The sequence below is a fragment of the Dermochelys coriacea genome, chromosome 10 (assembly GCF_009764565.3).
Source record: "Dermochelys coriacea isolate rDerCor1 chromosome 10, rDerCor1.pri.v4, whole genome shotgun sequence".
Lineage (NCBI taxonomy): Eukaryota > Metazoa > Chordata > Testudines > Dermochelyidae > Dermochelys > Dermochelys coriacea.
The window spans coordinates 11,400,932-11,419,757 of record NC_050077.1 but is presented as its reverse complement, the minus strand read 5'-3'; the positions used below and the strand labels follow the sequence as shown (position 1 = coordinate 11,419,757).

General features: G+C 50.8%; 1 protein-coding gene across 4 annotated transcripts in view; it reads right to left on the bottom strand.

Moving 5' to 3' along the window:
* Positions 1-6,220: 6,220 nt before the first annotated feature.
* The window catches only part of TTYH3 (tweety family member 3), a 115,026-nt gene continuing 102,420 nt past the window's right edge, over positions 6,221-18,826 (bottom strand). For 2 of the 4 annotated variants that reach the window (XM_038420061.2, XM_038420065.2), the window contains one exon: positions 6,221-6,244. In XM_038420061.2, coding sequence (XP_038275989.1) covers positions 6,236-6,244 — 9 coding nt within the window. In that variant the 3' untranslated portion in view covers positions 6,221-6,235. Of the gene's footprint in view, positions 6,245-15,392; positions 15,594-18,826 lie in introns of those variants that run through there. The other 2 variants (XM_043493956.1, XM_043493958.1) reach the window with 1 other exon arrangement.

Below are 18,826 nucleotides of genomic sequence, written 5' to 3'. Positions count from 1 at the left end.
CATGGTTATTGTCTCTAATTTGAACTGCATCCTGGGTATTTGGCATCACTCCCTTACAAAGACATACTGCAAACCATTTCATAGATTCATAGATACTAAGGTCAGAAGGGACCATTCTGATCATCTAGTCCGACCTCCTGCACAGCGCAGGCCACAGAATCTCACCCACCCACTCCTATGAAAAACCTCACCCATGTCTGAGCTATTGAAGTCCTTAAATCATGGTTCAAAGACTTCAAGGAGCAGAGAAGCCTCCCTCAAGTCAACCATGCCCCATGCTACAGAGGAAGGCGAAAAACCTCCAGGGCCTCTCCAATCTGCCCATAGAGGAAAATTCCTTCCCGACCCCAAATATGGCAATCAGCTAAACCCTGAGCATATTTCCTGCTTAAATGTCCTTGAGGATGGCTAGGGCTGAAGGTTTTGCAGCCCATACCCCTCCGACACGATAGACCAACAACAAACTCCCACCAAGGCTGTTCCGTGAACATGCCCCACAGGCTGCAGTAGCTAACCTGAGCCAGCGTCACATTCTCTCCACCCTGGACCCATGTCCAACTCTCAAGAAGATGCTTGTCTAATGAAGCCCTCTTCCAAAAGTCTGCACCTGCAGTGACTGCAAAAAATACAGGGAGATTCCTATGCAGCCAAACTCCCATTATTGCTCAGGGGGCAGGTTTGCTTGTCCCTTTTCCCCACGGGAAAGGACTGGTTGTCCAGCCAGTCCTGTTTCAGCATTCAGCCCTCTGGTCTCTCATGCCTATGGAGAACTTGGTTCGGCTGTGAAGGAGTAGGACCACACTCACTGAACTGTAGCTCCTCCAAACTGCAGGGGATAGGATACTGCAGCATGAGCACAGCTGAGGCTCAATCACAGTGCCTCAGAAAGGGGAAGGAAGACTGTTCTCAGAAAAAAGAAAAGGAGTACTTGTGGCACCTTAGAGACTAAAGTCTCTAGGGTGCCACAAGTACTCCTTTTCTTTTTGCGAATACAGACTAACACGGCTGCTACTCTGAAACCTGTTCTCAGAAAGTGTCTGTGGGAAGCTGGCATGGGGAAGAGGGGGGAGGGGGAGTTGGGACACGTAAGGAAGCAGTGGCATGGGATCCTGCATGCCATACTTTGCAAAGTCTAGCGCTAGTCTTGCATCTAAGAACTGCAAAACTAGGCCAGGCCGCAGGGGTGTGCACAGGAATTTAAATTTGACTGTTTTTGCGGGGGCATATTCTGGGCCCTTGCTGTGGCCCCAGGGCTGGGAAGCGCTCTGCTCACTGCCTGCCATGGCCCTGGGGTCAGAGGAGTTCTGTGTCCCCACCAATTATTGGGAAGGACCATGGCCCTGTTTCCCCACCTCCCCCACCTCCATGCACATTCCTGCCAGTCTGTGTACCATGGGCAGGCAGGCACAGCCCTACAACCTTTTTTGGTAGGGGCCTTGCTGCAGAGCTGCTAACCCCTGGTACTTCACCCTAATGAACAAGGACAGGCAGCAAGCTCCTGCTCTCTGGGAACACTCACTTGGATTCACCAATAACCCCAGAGCCCACACCACGTTGACTAACAACCCCCTGTTTAAAAAGCTCTCTAGAGCTTCTGAGCTGCACTGTCCCACCAACCCCCTAGCTTGGTTCTAGCTACGACGTCTCTCACACACACACATCCCAGTAGTAAGAAACAATCATTTGTTAACCCTGGGCACAGAGTGAAACTTCACAACACCCGCCCTGCCCCCAAACCTCAGACCGGCTTGTGAGGCAAGTGTCAAACTTTTCATCTGACACAGTCAATTCCCTCTTGTTAAGCAGCACACTTCAGTTTCACTTGAATTTCTCGCATATCCTGGGGTGTATTTTTAACCTGCAAACCGAACAGGAAGTTAGCATGGGTCAAAGTAAAAACAAACAAAAAGCACTCAGGTGGCTGGTGCTGGGCATGCTTTGGCACTTGCATTCTGTGCCCGCTTCTCCGTTATAACACGTCCCACCATCCTGCCTTCCGAGCAATGAGTCATCCAGCACCAACTGCAAGCGGGCACAGCACTACCCACCCACAGGGAGAAAAAAGGTCAAGTGAAACAGACTTCAGAAGCATTATCGGAACATGAATCACATTTGAGAGCTTCAAAATGTTTCCCCCAGGGCTGGTGCAGCAAGGCCTTCCTCAGCAGTTCACTAGTTCCAGGCTCCGGAAAGGCACATGTCATCCTTAGGAAATGATACCAGGCTACATTTGCATGCATGTTTTCCTATGGCTCGCTCTGTTGTGGTTTCAACAGGGCCTTCGCTTTCTAGCCTCAACGCATAAGAACATTGGCCCAGACTCTGCTTGGAAAATGAAGTGCAGTAGCTCACGCAAAAGGCTTGTAATGTCTCAGTGACCCAAACCAGTACTGATATGGTTGGCGGCACCTTCAGCAGTGCGGTTTGGGCATTTGCCATCTGAAAAAAAATTTTCATTAGCTGCGGGGGGAATACAGCCTTTGGAATCAATCTAGCAAGCCCGATTCAACAGCCCAGCATACCAGAGGCTCAGCTCAGGGATACGTACTGCAGACACTACATTGCACTCCTACCAAAACTCGCTTAGGTGTAAATTTCAATCAGGTAGAAATAGTAATCAGAAGAGCAAAAATAAGCAATTTAATATGCTTAAAAACCTCTGGCGGATCCTGTCAGTGCCATTTATACAGGCCACACTCACTGTGCCAGTCATTAACTCAACTCTGTATGGGCTGTCCTCAACTTCTGGCACACCACTCTGGGCCGCTTTCTTTTCTCAATTTTGCTGCTATTACAAAGCATGTCTCCATCAGTGTACACGGGGCAGAGGTGTCACATCTCCAGGGCTGTGTTTAAGGCTTCAAGGACTGTGTGCAGGTTTCAGAGTAGCAGCCGTGTTAGTCTGTATTCGCAAAAAGAAAAGGAGTACTTGTGGCACCTTAGAGACTAACAAATTTATTAGAGCATAAGCTTTCGTGAGCTACAGCTCACTTCATCGGATGCATTTGGTGGAAAAAACAGAGGAGAGATTTATATACACACACACAGAGAACATGAAACAATGGGTTTATCATACACACTGTAAGGAGAGTGATCACTTAAGATAAGCCATCACCAGCAGCAGGGGGGGAAAGGAGGAAAACCTTTCATGGTGACAAGCAAGGTAGGCTAATTCCAGCAGTTAACAAGAATATCAGAGGAACAATGGGGGGGTGGGGTGGGAGGGAGAAATACCATGGGGAAATAGTTTTACTTTGTGTAATGACTCATCCATTCCCAGTCTCTATTCAAGCCTAAGTTAATTGTATCCAGTTTGCAAATTAATTCCAATTCAGCAGTCTCTCGTTGGAGTCTATTTTTGAAGCTTTTTTGTTGAAGTATAGCCTCTCTTAGGTCTGTGATCGAGTGACCAGAGAGATTGAAGTGTTCTCCAACTGGTTTTTGAATGTTATAATTCTTGACGTCTGATTTGTGTCCATTCATTCTTTTGCGTAGAGACTGTCCAGTTTGGCCAATGTACATGGCAGAGGGGCATTGCTGGCACATGATGGCATATATCACATTGGTAGATGCGCAGGTGAACGAGTCTCTGATTGTGTGGCTGATGTGATTAGGCCCTATGATGGTATCCCCTGAATAGATATGTGGACAGAGTTGGCAACGGGCTTTGTTGCAAGGATAGGTTCCTGGGTTAGTGGTTCTGTTGTGTGGTGCGTGGTTGCTGGTGAGTATTTGCTTCAGATTGGGGGGCTGTCTGTAAGCAAGGACTGGTCTGTCTCCCAAGATCTGTGAGAGTGATGGGTCGTCCTTCAGGATAGGTTGTAGATCCTTGATGATGCGTTGGAGAGGTTTTAGTTGGGGGCTGAAGGTGATGGCTAGTGGCGTTCTGTTGTTTTCTTTGTTGGGCCTGTCCTGTAGTAGGTGACTTCTGGGTACTCTTCTGGCTCTGTCAATCTGTTTCTTCACTTCAGCAGGTGGGTATTGTAGTTGTAGGAATGCATGATAGAGATCTTGTAGGTGTTTGTCTCTGTCTGAGGGGTTGGAACAAATGCGGTTATATCGTAGCGCAGTGAGACTAGACTTAGTTATGAAACGTTGCATCTTGCGGCCCCCCCCACCTAAATGACTGGCTTAGACAGGCCTCAGCTCTGCAGTCTCCCCAGTCATGTCCCCGTGTAAAGGCTCCCAAACTGAGCCCGCGAAAGCACAGCCCCCCCCTCATCCCCCCCATTAGGGACCTAGCAGCTGCACGAATGGTGTCTTGAGAACTAGCTGCAGCGCACAGTCATGAACCAGAGACTCCTACACAGCGCAGTGCCAGTCTCCTTGCCCAGGCACCAAAGCTCAGTGAAGTTGGAGGAAAGGAGAAAGCGGCATTTAGCAACAAGTAATACAATTTGGCAGTGTGTGTGGGGTAGGCTATGTCAGGCCAAGCAGCAGACATGATGGTTTGCAGGAATTAGTGTGCACCATGCAGTATGCGCCTTCATCACTAAATGCCCCGGAGGCAAAGACATGCTGTAGGCTTTGCTTTCCATAACCCGTGTTGAAGGTTTACTTGGCGCGCAGTCAGAAAATAAGGCAAAGTAACTCCCACTGGTACCTGGGATGGCGCATCACGCTGGTTACAAAGCTCAGAGTCCTTTCATCCTAGTCCCCTGGCAGAGTAAAGCATTGCAAGGCATAGTGCAGTGTAAAAAGATTGGCGAAAGCAGGCTGGGTGCACGCACGGGGGGGGGTAGAGCTTTAAAAATGCAGCAAAATCCTATAGCAATCCACCCTTCTCCTAACACACACATCTTCCCCCTATACCTGCACATTCACAGCTGCACAATGCACAGACATACACATGTTCATATGTTCACACAGACATGCCATTCATGCACAGCCACAAAAATCTGGTCAGTTCCCAAGCTCCTGCCCCAGGCTGTCTGCATGCATACAGACAAAAGCCTGCAGTTTCAAAATACTTCACTTGTTTGTCTGCCCCAACCACTTTCATCTGATCCCCTGTTCTCTTCTGCAGGACATCCTGTTTATGATAACTGGCTCAACAGAGACAGAAAGATTTTGTTCCTGATAATGTGTACCTTTTGGACACATGTGTTTGGGGTGGGTGGCTGGGAACGTGGCTAAAAAAAGCTCCATTCTGTCGGCATGCCTGCTATTAGGCCACTGCTGTGTCCGATCAACTGTATGGCGCCATAACCAGGCCTTCCTCATTCATCGGTGGCTGAATTCAAACTGAGAGCACTGTGGTTATAGTGAGGAATTTAGAATGGGCTTTACAGAGGATCATGGGCAGCCGATGACTCGGGAGTTTCTCCCCTTGGGCCCGAGGTCCCATCCCTCCCCCTCCCTTTCTCCCCCCCGGAGCCTAGAGCACCCCCATCATGGCCCTCAGCGCCGGGTGGCACGGTCGCAGTGCCTCCAGCTCCGGTGCACCGGGCAGAATGGCACCAGTACCAGCCAGTGAGTCTCTGCAGGAGGCAGGCCACCGAGCCCAGCCAGCCTGGGCAAGGGCAAAGTGCCAGGAACTGCAGGAGAGGCCCTGGGAGGGAAGCGGGGGTAGTGTGTGGGTGGGGGCATGCCAGGCTGTTTGCGGAGGCACAACTTCCCCCAGCCTACGATACCCGCTGCCATGCTGAGGTTGGAAATAACAGCATTAGCGTAGGAAAGCTTAGTAACGAAGGAAACTGGGCAAATAAATTATCAGATTAATTTTGTCTCTTTTTATTTGCAGTTAGAGGTTTAATAGTATTCACCCCCTACTTTCGGTAAATAATTCCTTTCTGGTACATTTCTCATATGTTTATTGTGCTTATTTGATATCTGAGCTGTGCTCGTTAACTTTTACTGGGGACTTGCTGTCATTCCCTGATGGGATGAGTGTAACTCTTGGTTACATTGACTTTCTGGTGCAAATATTTGCAAGTACAAGAAAAAAAATTCACTTAGTACAACTATTCTCACACATTTACTTAGAAATTCCTGTTTCCACAGCCATTCTGGCCTATAAACTTGGGCCCTAGAATCTTCTTGGGAAACTAACACAAAAGGGCCCACACAGTGAAAGCAAATTCATTTTCAAAGGCATACCTGTATGTGTGGCCCTGCTGGGAGTCTTCACTCATCTCTAGTGAAGAGGGAGCCCTTTACAGTGGGCTACTTCATTGAGCTGCTTCCAAGGCAATCCCTGGTGCTATGGAAACCAGGACACAGGCAAGGCAGTCCATCAAAGTACCTATTCAAATCCAATGAAGTAGGACGGCCATCAGCACCTGAACAGACACTCATTATTCTCCACCTTTGTGCTTCATGGGAAGGGAGACAAGAGCATATGTATATGCACTGTGCAAAGCTTCCACACCACCCTCCACCACACCTCCACATCCATACAGGTGCCACTAAACTCATTTCAGTTGCAACCTAAGGGAGATTTGACTTCAGACCTGGGGTTGTTAACGATACTTCAATGATTGGGGAGTGGAGCAGAGAGGAAATCCGTCCAATAACACTGCTGCCTTTCTCAAGGTAAGTAGGCAGTTACTCAGACCTTTTGAGCCCTCTCTGTGTTGGGCACGGAGACCGGGTCGGAGAGGTTGGACCGTTAACTCATTGCTGACTCTTCAAGCAGGAATGAGAGGGCTGCTAGGAACAGTAAACTGAGAACAGTCTGCATTATGTTTTGCACTGTACAGCAATCAGATTACTTGCAACATTACTGGACCAGCCCTGTAGCCAAAGTGAAAGCCCAGCCACAGCCCCACTGAGCCCCTCATCTGGTACTCTCTCTCCCCTAAAGACATTCCCCAAAGCCCTGCAGACAGGATCTTATGGATCCCACAGTTCCCCTTCCCTCCCGCCTCACACACACATTTTAGCCTAGTGCCTTTGAAGGGCTCCTTTTGTTCAGTTCAAGGGGGACTGGAAGGAAGGCTTGTCAATGCTGCCTTTTAAACAAGTCAGGGGGATGACTAGCCATGCAAGGCTTTCCTCTCCCTCTCAGCCACTGCTGGCACACAGAGCAAGGGGGCTTGGCTAATGAATCAAACACAGGCTTTCCCATGGCTGCACAGAGCACACATTCCCACCAGCCTCTCCAACTTCCTCTTTCATGTTCCCCCCTCCCTCATTCCTTTTAGGTGGGAACAATTTCCCCCCTTGAATTTTAAGAGTACCCTGACATTCATTGGAGCAGCAGAACTCCTTCCTGCATCCGGTGGGTTCCCAGCACCCATCCATGGTGGGTTGACCTCATCGCTACAGCAGGAAGGTTTTAGTTCTTGCTGCCATTTGGCAAGCAGAGAGCGGGGGATGAGAAAAGGAGCTGAATGCAGCATCTTAAAACAGCTGGAAACATTCCCCATTGTTCTGTTAAAGGAGAACAAATAATCCCCACACACACAAACTCCAACCGGAGACACTTTATACAACCATCCCATTCTCCCCACCCACCCCATCCTACAGAAACCGACAAGGGGCCGGGAAGGGCAGTACCTCTACTGTGAATGCAGCATGGATTTTTGACTTGGGAACACTGTTCAGTTTGTGCATGTCCGCACCAGGTTGGTTTTATTCACACATCACTGTCCCCATAGAGGGTGAGCAAAAAAAAGAAAGCTCCCCTACCAGCCCTGGCCAAGTAGCAATGGGGAGACATTGTGAGCAGGAGGCGTTGCTATGGTGATACTTCTCCTGAGAGAATGGGGTGCTTGGGAGGGGGGGTACTCTTTCTCTTCTTTCACAGAGGGCTTTTTTTTTTTACCGTGTCCCCCACAGTCCTATGTAAAGGAGTCACTGGGCTGTTACGAAGAGCAGGGTGGGGGGACAACAGGGCAAAATCCAGCTCTTTTTAACATCTCCTCGCGCCTCCTTCCTGGAACCTGCACAGTGATGGGCAGTTCTTGGGCTTGGTGACACGGGGACATTGACCGGTGTCATTAGCACAGTGCAGTTAGCCTGGTATAACACCCACGTGGCCATTCCTAGGCTGGAATATGAGGGCCTCGTTCCCTTGTAAGTGCATGGTGCTTTGGAAGTGATATAAGCTAAACTTCGAGTTGCCAGGTGTCTGGTTTTCAACCGAGGGATCCTGGTGGCACCGGCCAGCACCAAGCTGCCGACTGGCCGTTAAAAGTCCAGTCAGCGGCACAGCGGAGGCCTGGGGCTAAGGTAGGCCCCCTGCCTGCCCTAGCTCCGTGCAGCTCCCAGAAGCTATCGCCAGGTTCCTGCGGCCCCTAGGCAGTGGGGCAGCCAGGGAGGCTCCATGCACTGCCCCCGCCCCCAGCGCCAGCACCCATTGGCTGAGAATTGCGACCAATGGAATTTGCAGGGGACGGCACCTGCAGGCGCAAAGGCAGCATGCACCATGCAGAGCCACCTGGCCCCCATGCGCCTAGAGGCAACAGGGACCTGGCAGCCACTTCCTTGGAACCGCAGTAAGCGCCACCAGGACCCCACACCGTCCCTGCATCCCAACCTCCTGCACCCCAAACGCTTCATCCCCACCCCCACCCCTCATCTCCCCACCCCCTGCCCCAGCCCGAAGCTCCCTCCCATACCCCAAACCCCTCATCCCCAGCTCCACCCTCACCCCCTCCTGTACCCCAACCCCCTATCCCAGCCTAGAGCCCCTTCCTGCACACCTCATCCCCAGCCCCACCCCTCCATTCCAGTCCTGAGCTCCCCCAGGCACAGCCTATTGGTGATTACAGTTTGCACTGGTCATTTTGTGAGGCGGGCAAAGATCAAAGTTTCCTCTGGCAATCTGAAGCCTAGACGCGTGCTTCCAAAGTGGGATGGTGGCCTTGCAGTCCAGAACTCCAGCCCATTCACACACCTAACCCCACCCCCACTAGACTGCCAGCTCCAAGGCATAGCCCCAGCGCAGGCATGCTAGAATTGTGGGGGGGAGGGGACAGGGGGGAAGGTTACTTTCCTTGTGGCAGGTTCTTTTTATTCTGCTCTTTGCTAGGTATCACTATCTAGTGTCATGGGATCCTAGCAGGTGCAGTGTGCATTGGGAGGTTGTATGTACACCGCAGGCAGACCCACAGGGTGGCATGGGGGTAATGAATTTATCAGCACATGTAGACATTTTAAATTGCTATTTGCACTATTGCTCCAGACTCTGGGGGGGCTGCTTGACTACAGCTGATGGCTGAAACCGGAGAAGCGTCACCTCTGATACTAACAGAATGTCCTATATAAACCTTCGCACTGCTGAACAGAGCTGCCTGTGAGGACGTGGGCAAGGAAGACAGCAGATTTCAGTGGCATTACAGCTAGGATGACTTTGGCCTTGGGAGCATAACAAAGAATCACTTCTGCATGTGTGTGAAGCCCAATCACGGACACCTCTAATAACTGCTCTCCTCTTAGGTTTCAGAGTAGCAGCCATGTTAGTCTGTATTCGCAAAAAAGGGGAAAGCGTCTCTAAAATAAGAAGAAGCTGGAGAGCAGATTCGGCATTTACTTCAGAACCACACTAAGAGGAGAACAAAAAGAAAAGGAGTACTTGTGGCACCTTAGAGACTAACAAATTTATTTGAGCATAAGCTTTCGTGAGCTACAGCTCACTGCATCGGATGCTTATGCTCAAATAAATTTGTTAGTCTCCAAGGTGCCACAAGAACTCCTTTTCTTTTTGCTCTCCTCTTAGTGTGGTTCTGAAGTAAATGCCGAATCTTCTCTCCAGCTTCTTATTTTAGAGACGCTTTCCGCTTTCTGTCCCACACTGCAAGCCCTTCCTAGCCACCCCGGCCCTAGCACCTCACAGGGCTTAATGATCTTTGGCTTGCTGCATTTATACTTCCCCAGTGTAAGAACAGTCTAAGTCTTTTGGGAGGGTTTGGCCAATAGCACTGGCACCCCCTGCCATGCAGCCGCCACACAGTGTCTCAAGTGCAGCACCTCCCAGAGAGCCCATTACAGGAATGTGAAGCTGGAACTTCCTTCTCCACATTGTCCAGTTGACAGGACAGGGGTCTGGGTGTCCAGTTTCATAGATTCTATTCCTGTGATGGGAGCAATTCACAAATTCTCTGTGGCTCAGTTGTAGGGTGACCATATTTTCCAAATGGAAAATGGGACATCACGCAGGACTGTTCCAAAGGCACTTCCCGCCCCTTCCTGCTCCCTGCACGAGGCTGGGGCTGGTGTCATTGCTAGCCTGACCCCTGCCTCCCCCTCTGTGTGGGGCTGGCATCACTGCTCGCTTCCCTCTCCCCACATGTTCCCCTGCACTGCACCCTGCTTTTTTGATAGAAGTGGGCAATTGTCCCATTTGCTCTTGCCAACTGATCAAAAAAGTCAGGAAGGCCAGGACAGGGCTTATAAAAGGGACTGTCCTGGGAAAAACAGGACATATGATCACCCTACTAAGTTGCCCCATCTGCAAAAAAGGATAGAATTTACCCTCCATCCTAGAACAAAAAACAAAAGGAGTACTTGTGGCACCTTAGAGACTAACAAATTTATTTGAGCATAAGCTTTCGTGAGCTACAGCTCACTTCATCGGATGCTGTAGCTCACAAAAGCTTATGCTCAAATAAATGTGTTAGTCTCTAAGGTGCCACAAGTCCTCCTTTTGTTTTTGCGAATACAGACTAACAAGGCTGCTACTCTGAAACCTGTCATCCTAGAACAGATTTCAATTTATGACTGAAAGGTGCTATAAGCAGTAAGTATATAGTAAGACAGCTGAGAAGCAGCGTGTGCCAGTGGCTGGCACACGGGCCAGCAGTTAGGCCAGGGGGGTTGCATTCCTAGCTCTCCTGCTGACCTACCACGATCAAATCCCTTTCCGTGTCACAGTCACCTGTGCCTAACAGGTTCCCAGGCATGTTGTGGGATTGATCAGTGTTGTAAAACACATGGCGAGTCGCCTATGAAAGGCTCTGTGTAAATCTAAGTATTAATCACACCCTAGAGCACAGGAGAAAGAACTTCCTTTATGCTCCTTATTTTGGCATTAACCTTAAGCACCGGCTCCTTTTAACTGCTGGGATTTTGAGACAAGTGGCTCCCTGGGAAGAGTTTTCTAGCAGCAGCCCCAGCTGCAGAAGACACCAGCTCACACAGGAAAAATGGGCCTGAGCCCAGTCAGTGTTCTGCATGGTAAATGTGAATGCAAATCGACCCATTCAGCAGTCCCTGGCAGGCACAGTATGGGGCATCCTTTGTAAACATATTATTTAGGGAAACACAGGATATTCTGGTGACCTAGAAACCTGTCAGCACAGTTAGGCGTCTCTCTTTTGTTTCTGATTACTGGGCGGCAGGGGAGGATAGCTACATCTTAACTGCAAAACCTCTTTTGGAAATCACCATCTAGTCAACACTGGGCTTAGCTCAAATGTTCAGCCGTTTTGTACAGCCTGCACCTACCTCCAGGGGCAGCAGATTTGTAGAAATTTTGGTGGTGCCCAGATCCCCCACCCCACCAAACTGCCCACACACACCTGCCTAAGGCTCTGGGAGGGAGTTTGGGTGGGGGAGGGGGTCTGGGGTTCAGGCGATTGGGGTGTATGACGGGGTGGGGATGCAGGCTGTGAGAGGGAGTTTGGATGCAGAAGGGGTGAGAGGGGTCAGGCTCTGGGAGGGAGTTTGGTGGGGGACAGGGTTTGAGGTGCAGGCTCTGGGCTGGGGCAGGGGAGCGGGGTGCAGGCTCTGGAAGGGAATTTGGGTGCAAAAGGGGTGAGAGGTCGGGCTCTGGGAGGCAGTTTGGGTGGGGGAGGGGGTCTGGAGTGCAGGCTCCGGGCAGGGGTGCAGGAGGGGGTGGGTGTGCAGGCTCTGGGAGGGAGTTTGGGGGTGAGAGGGGATGCGGGGGTGCAGGAGGAAATTTGGGGGTTGAAGGGTGTGTTTGCAGAGGGGGTGTGGGTACAGGCTCTGGAAGTGGATGTGGGGGTTCCATGCTTATCTGGGGCACCCCCTCTGGCAGCGGTTCCTAGGCAGGGCAGGCGCGGGGGGGTGTCTCCTCACGCTGCTGTCTCCAGGCATCGCCCCTGCAGCTTCCCATTGGCCGCAGGGGCGTTTGGGGCAGGGGCAGCGGCACAACCCCCTCACAAACCCGGAGCGAGCGCGTGGGAAGCCGCTGAGCCCCGCTGCACTGTGGGTGGCAGCGGGAGCCCCCGGGCTGTGTGTGTGGGAGGGAGGTGGGAAACTTTGCTGGAGCCAGGCTCCTGGGACAGGAATATTCCTGGTGCCCGGGCAATACAGGCCCATAGAACTCGCTGCCCATGCCTACCTCTGCCTCCTCACCCAGCTCCCGAGACAAATCAGCACCAGTCTCTGCTATAATGGGTGCCCCCGAAGCACCTCCCTAACATCAGGCACCCACAGCTGAAAAGCGGGCTCCCTAAATCCGGCGACAAAACCCAGGCCCAGGTGGCAGGGAAGTGCGAGGACAAGGGAGGCCAGGCTATGGGGGAGCCTGGACAGGGACACTGCAGCGGACATGCCAACTCTCATGCATTAAGTGGGAGAGACGAGATTGCTAAGTAAAACTAAGCCTGACTCATGATCTCGCAATAGAACTCTCAAATGTCAGGATTTTCTTTCCAGGGGCTCCAGCCTGGGAAGTGGAAGGGGGGAACCTACTGCAGCCCCCCTAGGCCTGGGGGGGGGCAGCAGGGGCAGTGTTTGAAAAACCCTAAGAGGAACAGGGATGAGGCTGGGAGGGCTGAACTATGTCCAGAGGGCAGCAGGAGGGCTGAAGTGAGGACGGGGAGGGGTTAGGGTGGAGGTCTGTATTGATGGTGGGTTCTGAGCCGATGGGGTGAGTGCTGGGAGAGTGAACTGAGGGTGGTGGGCATTGCTGGGGGTAAGGGGCTGAACTGATGGGGTGGCGATGATAGGGGGACAGAGTGACTGAACTGAGGGGGGATTGGTTGGGGACAGAACTGATGGGGCACTAAGGGACAGGATTAATTGCTGGGTGAGAAAGGGACCGATGTGGGGAAGGGAGAGTTCCTGCAGCAGGGGCCAAACTCACCTCACCTCCTTAGGTGGGAGTGGAAAACACTCATTGTCACATGCACAGCCCCCGGGGACAGGCAGGGGAGGTCAAACATCAAGAGACTGACCTAGCACACACCATACAATCGGCTTTTGAAATCTCATGATTGTTAGGAGTCCAACACATGATTTTTGATCTCTTGAAGTTGGCAATCCTATTAGCTGGCCCAGAGGAAAACCAGCAAGCCCCCCAGACCCCTCCTTACTGTTCTATCTTGTACAGGAGATCATTGTGACAAACAGTGGCCCGCCCAAGGAGCTGCATGAATAGGGTACAATCTAACTGAGAAAGTGATTGATCTGGAAGAGCCCCAGGGCCTAGAAGAGTTCAGACAATTTGTGCAGGAGCCCGAGGTTGTGTTGTAACTGTTTCAGAAATGACTGTGGAACCTCACCCAGCTGTTGGGGAGCAGTGTCTGAGGCAGCTGATCCTGCCCTCTCAGGCAGATTGCAGTGTGTAAAAAACAGGGCTCCCTTTCCAACCAAGCAGAAATCTTTGGAGTAGTGAAAACTCATTGAAAAGGGACACTAGGGGCAGCCCCTGGCCCTGACTCAGGCCCATAGCCTAACAGAAAGCATTCACACCGCATGGCTGGCACTAAGTGCAAGGGGGGCACAACCGGGTGTGCAGAGGGACTCTTGGGGGTACAGGGCTCCGGATGCTACCCTCACTGAGCTTTGGGGTGCAGCCTGAAGGCAAACTGAGTTTTGTGGAGACTTAAATGGGAACAATTGGGGTTTTTGCTTCTAAACTGGTTTGAGCTGGTGAGGAACGCCCTGATCTTAATTAGCCCAATCAAAGGAAGACTTCGCTGCTGGCCCGGTCCCAGCACAGGGATCCCACACCAGCCATGGGAAATGCAGTGTAAATGCTTGTGTAATTGAAAACAGAGAGCAGATGAAACTGGACACAGCAGAGAAAGTCCCTCCATGGAAAGCGTTTTCACTTCTTTACATCTGAACCTGTAATTAAACAGCCAGGCCCCAGAGCAGCTGCTCTCCCAGCCTGCTAGGATCGCACTCCCTGAAACAGGGGTGTGGCAGGCCCAGCCCACACCCCCCTCCCTGCTCATGGCAGGGAACAAAGGATGTTGTCCAGCTCCATGGCTAGGGTCCCTCCTGGACTCCCCTGTCACGCCCATGGCGAACACAGGCAAGGGGTCTGTTACTCAAGGCAGCAGAGGCTTTTCCTCTCCCTTTAACAGCAAAAGAGGTGACACTTCAGCGTGTCACTGTCACACTCCACAGCCAGTGCAGTGTGACAACCAGGTGGGACAATCTGAAAAGTCCTTGTGCAGCTCGGCTGAGAGTTTCATTCTCTCCTGAGGAGACCCAGAGGTTCTCCTTTAGCACACACAGCCCGTATGCCTAGCCACTACCCAAGGCCTAGAGGCAGGAATAGGCTGTGGCCAGACAAGACATGCTGGGCAGGGCACTCTGAGTGGTCATTAGTTGGCGAGCCAAGCTCCAAGCCCTTCCTGGCAGGTGGGACGTAAGTCGAGGTTGTCTGAGCAGAAGAGCTCCTGTGAAAGTTTCTTGGCCAGTCATATTTCAGCGGGGTGCCTGGGAACTGCTCTCTCGTCCCTTAAATCTCTTTCTTGGGCTAGGCCCTCCCCCTTACTGAGTATAGCACCACACCCCTCACTAGCCTTCCTCAGGTCAGCCAGGATCTTGCCCACCCATTTACATCATCCATACAGGGCAGGGACACCAGCTGTCCTCCAGTATGACATGCCCAGCACTGAGCCCGGGAGCAGCACTTACTGAACAACCACCACGTGGCTTTATAGAGCCCCCTTCTGACAGAGGGGCTATGGCCAGCCCAGGGGAATCATGCCGGGTGTATGCTGGAGAAGTTATCCACACAGGGTTTTGCTTTCCTCCAGCTCCTTTGCCAAGGGTCTGAAGAGTAACGAATTAAGACACTGGGTGGGGCAGGGCATCCCACTGGCTGCTCAGCACTGGCTTAACATAGCCCTGTAGTGCAGAAACAGTTGTAGAGAGTGAAGGAATGTTGGCCAGAACCCCATTTTTGGAGGCAGACAACCAAACCACAGAGTCAGGGCCAGTTTGTGAATGGGAACGTTTTGCAGAGCACAATGAAACACGTAGCTCTGCTTCCACTCCTGTATACAGTGCCCCAAGCTGGTGTGTCTAGAGAAAGGCTCTTTTGCTGGGGTTCAGGGCTGCCGCTTATCAGACAAGCCAGCTGGGGAGTGACATTGCACCTCTATTGTCTTGGAGTCAGGCATCTCACTTTACAGACTTTTTTCATTCTGCACTGTGGGACTTCAGCATCACCCTGTGGTCAAACAAAACAGACTTCTCTTTAAGCTTCTGTTTAAGGTGGTGTAATGGCTGCTCGAAGACAGTCTGGACTCACTAACTTACCCACCCCTTCTCCCTGGCAGAGCTGCATGGACAGGCCCTGTGCATTCAGGCAGATGATAAAACTGAGTCATGCTCCACAATATGTGTTGGGAGGAACAGGTTGGAGGCCCCTGCTCCACAGAAATAGCATTTTGCCCCTCTGATGAGACATTTGCCACGGGATGGCTCCTGTCCCTCCCATTCTGTAAAAGGAGGCAGACAAGAGCTATATGTAATGGCCCCTGAGCTGGCGCATGACTTAGAACAAGTCACTCCCAAACCTTGTAACATCCTCTCATTCTAGGTGCCCAACTTGAGCCTCTGAGTCCAATTTTCAGAGCACCTGCAACTGCCACTAACTTCAACTGACAAGTAGGGCACACACAAGTTTTGAAAATATGGGACTGTGTCTCTCTTCAACCCCCCCCCCCCCACAGCTACCACCTCCCTTTGCCAAAAGATATCTAGAATTGCTCCTTCCAGCTGAGCTTCTCCATCTACAAAGCTTTATTCTGACAAATACTTAACCCTCACTGTACGGCTCTCCCAGGGGATTGTCCCTGAGCATAGAGCTGCACTTTGCACATTGTCGCATGAGTAGACAGTGTAGAAGTGTGGATCAAGGATTTGAGCCCTCCCTCCTGGGAAAGGGCAGGGCAGTGCTATTGGATAGGTGTAGCTTCGTTAAAGGTCATTGTGCAGGTGGCATTCTCACATTCTGAGCCCTGGTGGGAGACATCAAACTCGGTAAAATATTTACACAGTGAACCACACAGGCTCTCACTCTCTTGTCAATGATTGCTCCTCATACTTTCCAGTGGAAGCCAGAAACTCACTCATTCTGAGCTCAGCTCAGGTTTAATCATCTCAGATGGGGGGATGGGGCAGCAGGGGGAGGGAGGACACAGGCACTTCATCTCCAGACAAAACAAGTGCTTTCACTAGGGCCCACAATTAGATGAAATGAAGCAAAGCTGGCAGTTGTTGGGGATGGGAAGGAAGCTGGTCCTGCCTAGAGACTAATCCTGCCAGGTTATTTGAAAAGCAACATAGGGAAGTCGGCACTGTACCTGTGTACTGATACAGCCAGGGATGGGTGGCCTTCTGGAAGAGTTGCACTATACAGCCATAGCATACTCATTAATGCTGTCCCAGCTCAACTTGCTCTCCTAATAAGATTATTCCTAGCTGAGATCCAAGTACAAGGATACAGATTTCAATTATATTAACAAGCAAGAGCTGTACAAAGAAAGTTCACATCCTCATCCAGATTCAGACTGACACTAAGAAAAGCAAAACATCTACCCCCACTGTAGAAATTATCCTAACTCCAAAGAAGTCTCCAACAGCAGAGCAGTGTTCAAGAAATCCAAATAGCTTTCAAGCCAAGCATAGCGTATGTGGCTGCTGCTTTCTACAATGAGAGACACACCAGCACAGGTCTGCCCAGATAGTGTCTTCAAATGTAGGAGTGACTCCATTACCCTCCAAATCCTGGTATTTGTTCAGGGACAACCACCACCAAATAGTCAGACTCCCTCACGACTTACCCCAGGGACTTGTAAAACAATCTGGTTCAAAAGATTCCGCCTTAATTCTGAAGTCAGAGGATGTGTGGCACATGGATTGAGTAATTTCTTGAGCGTATGGCACCTGTTCCATAGGCTCCTTCATTTCCCTTTATTACAAGGGTTTCATGGCAGTCACGTTCTCCTTCCGACACCTTGCCCAGCCATTTCCATTGGCTAGAACTCTTTCCAAACCCAGCTCATACCACCTACTGGTGTCAATTGCTAAATCAGTGAATAGCTAGTGTCTAAGGCGGAGCAGAAACACAGAAGTCTCCAGCCACAGGAGCTCACGTAGTGGATGCTTAAGCCTTTCCCCACTGTTTGGGCTACCAAGTTCACCACCCTTTCTCCTGTCTCCAGAAACAGGGAGGCAAGACGGGAATAATTCCTATGGCCCATGTCATGTGCACTGCAAGGTACTGGCCTCCCCTTGAGTAAAATGGTTTAGTGGTGTAATGTGTCTGCAGCCTGGGAGTTTGTGCTGCAACTCCTATCAGCTCCCCCAAGATAAGCAGTGTTAGGCCAGGTCACTACTTAAACGAGAAGGCTTCATCTTTCCAGGCAGTGGTGTTGATTAGTCAGGTGACTGTAATCAGCCCTCTAGATCATCAGTGGACCAGTGCTGCAGAATCAGCATGAGACCCATGTCTTTTGGACAAAAGGCAGAACTGTGCTCTGACAATTTGTATGCATTTAAGATGGTGCAGCACTACAGGTAAGAACAGGGGTAGTAATAAGAGTTGGTCAAAAGTTTTCAATGAGAATTTGCAGAAATTTTATTCAATGGATTTATGAAAAATGGCTACTTTCTATGGAGTTTTTTTTTTGGGGGGGGAAGGGGTTGTTTAAAAAAAATCCCCACGAACATCTGAAAAATTTTAGCCTAAGCCCTGAAGTTCAGTTCAGAAAGGCATCCGGGGGTCACATGGGAGTTGCAATCAAGGTGCCCCATGCTCCCATTCTTCTCTACGGTAAGGGCCAGGTTCCCTGATTGGCCTCACCACAGCGTGTCACCCAGCACAGAGAGCATGGTGCAGATCATGGAAGATGTAGCGTAGCCAGGGACCCCAGCTCCTAGAGAACAGAGATGAGGCAGCTGAACTACCACTCCCGTGAAGCAGCATTTTCAGCCTTCAGTTTTTCCCTCACCAAAAAGCTACTTGAAAGGTTTTGGAAAAAGCAAGGTTTTTTTTTTTTTAAAAAAGAAATCTATAATAGAATCCACCCCACCCCCCCATCCAGCTCTATTGTTAATAGCGTTGTTCTGACCATATTCTAGCTTGGGTAATGATACCACACCTACTTCCACTCCCACAGCAACAGCACAGGGACATGGTATTTACTTCCTGCCCTAAACAGCTATTATACCCATCAACGTTAGCTGCCCAAGCAGTGGAACACAGCTGCATGTCAGATGTGGGGGCAGTGATCCCTGTACATTTCCTTACCTGCTTCACAGCCCACAGGGCCGATTCGTGTCTGCAAAGACTCCTCAGATAATATACAGAATATAGAAATGCAAAGCTAGAGTATCCCCCAACTCATGAGTTTATAGAAGAGAGAAGCCTAATCCAGCCCCTCCTTGAAAGCTTCTGATCAGACTCCAAGACACCACTGAAGTCAATGGAGTCTTTCCACTGACTTACAGAGGGCCTGAGCCCAAGCCCATTATCTCAACCCATCTGTTACAGGTGCCTTGCAGTGCCAGGGACTGACCCTGTTCATCTGATGCACAGGTTGCTCCTCAAGCCCTGTCCTCGCAGGCAGCAGAATACCCATACCAGAGTCCAGCGAGCTCTCTGTGGCTGGGGGAGATCAGAAGTTGATTAACAGCAAGGGGCAGTATGGGGGAAAAAGGGAGGAGG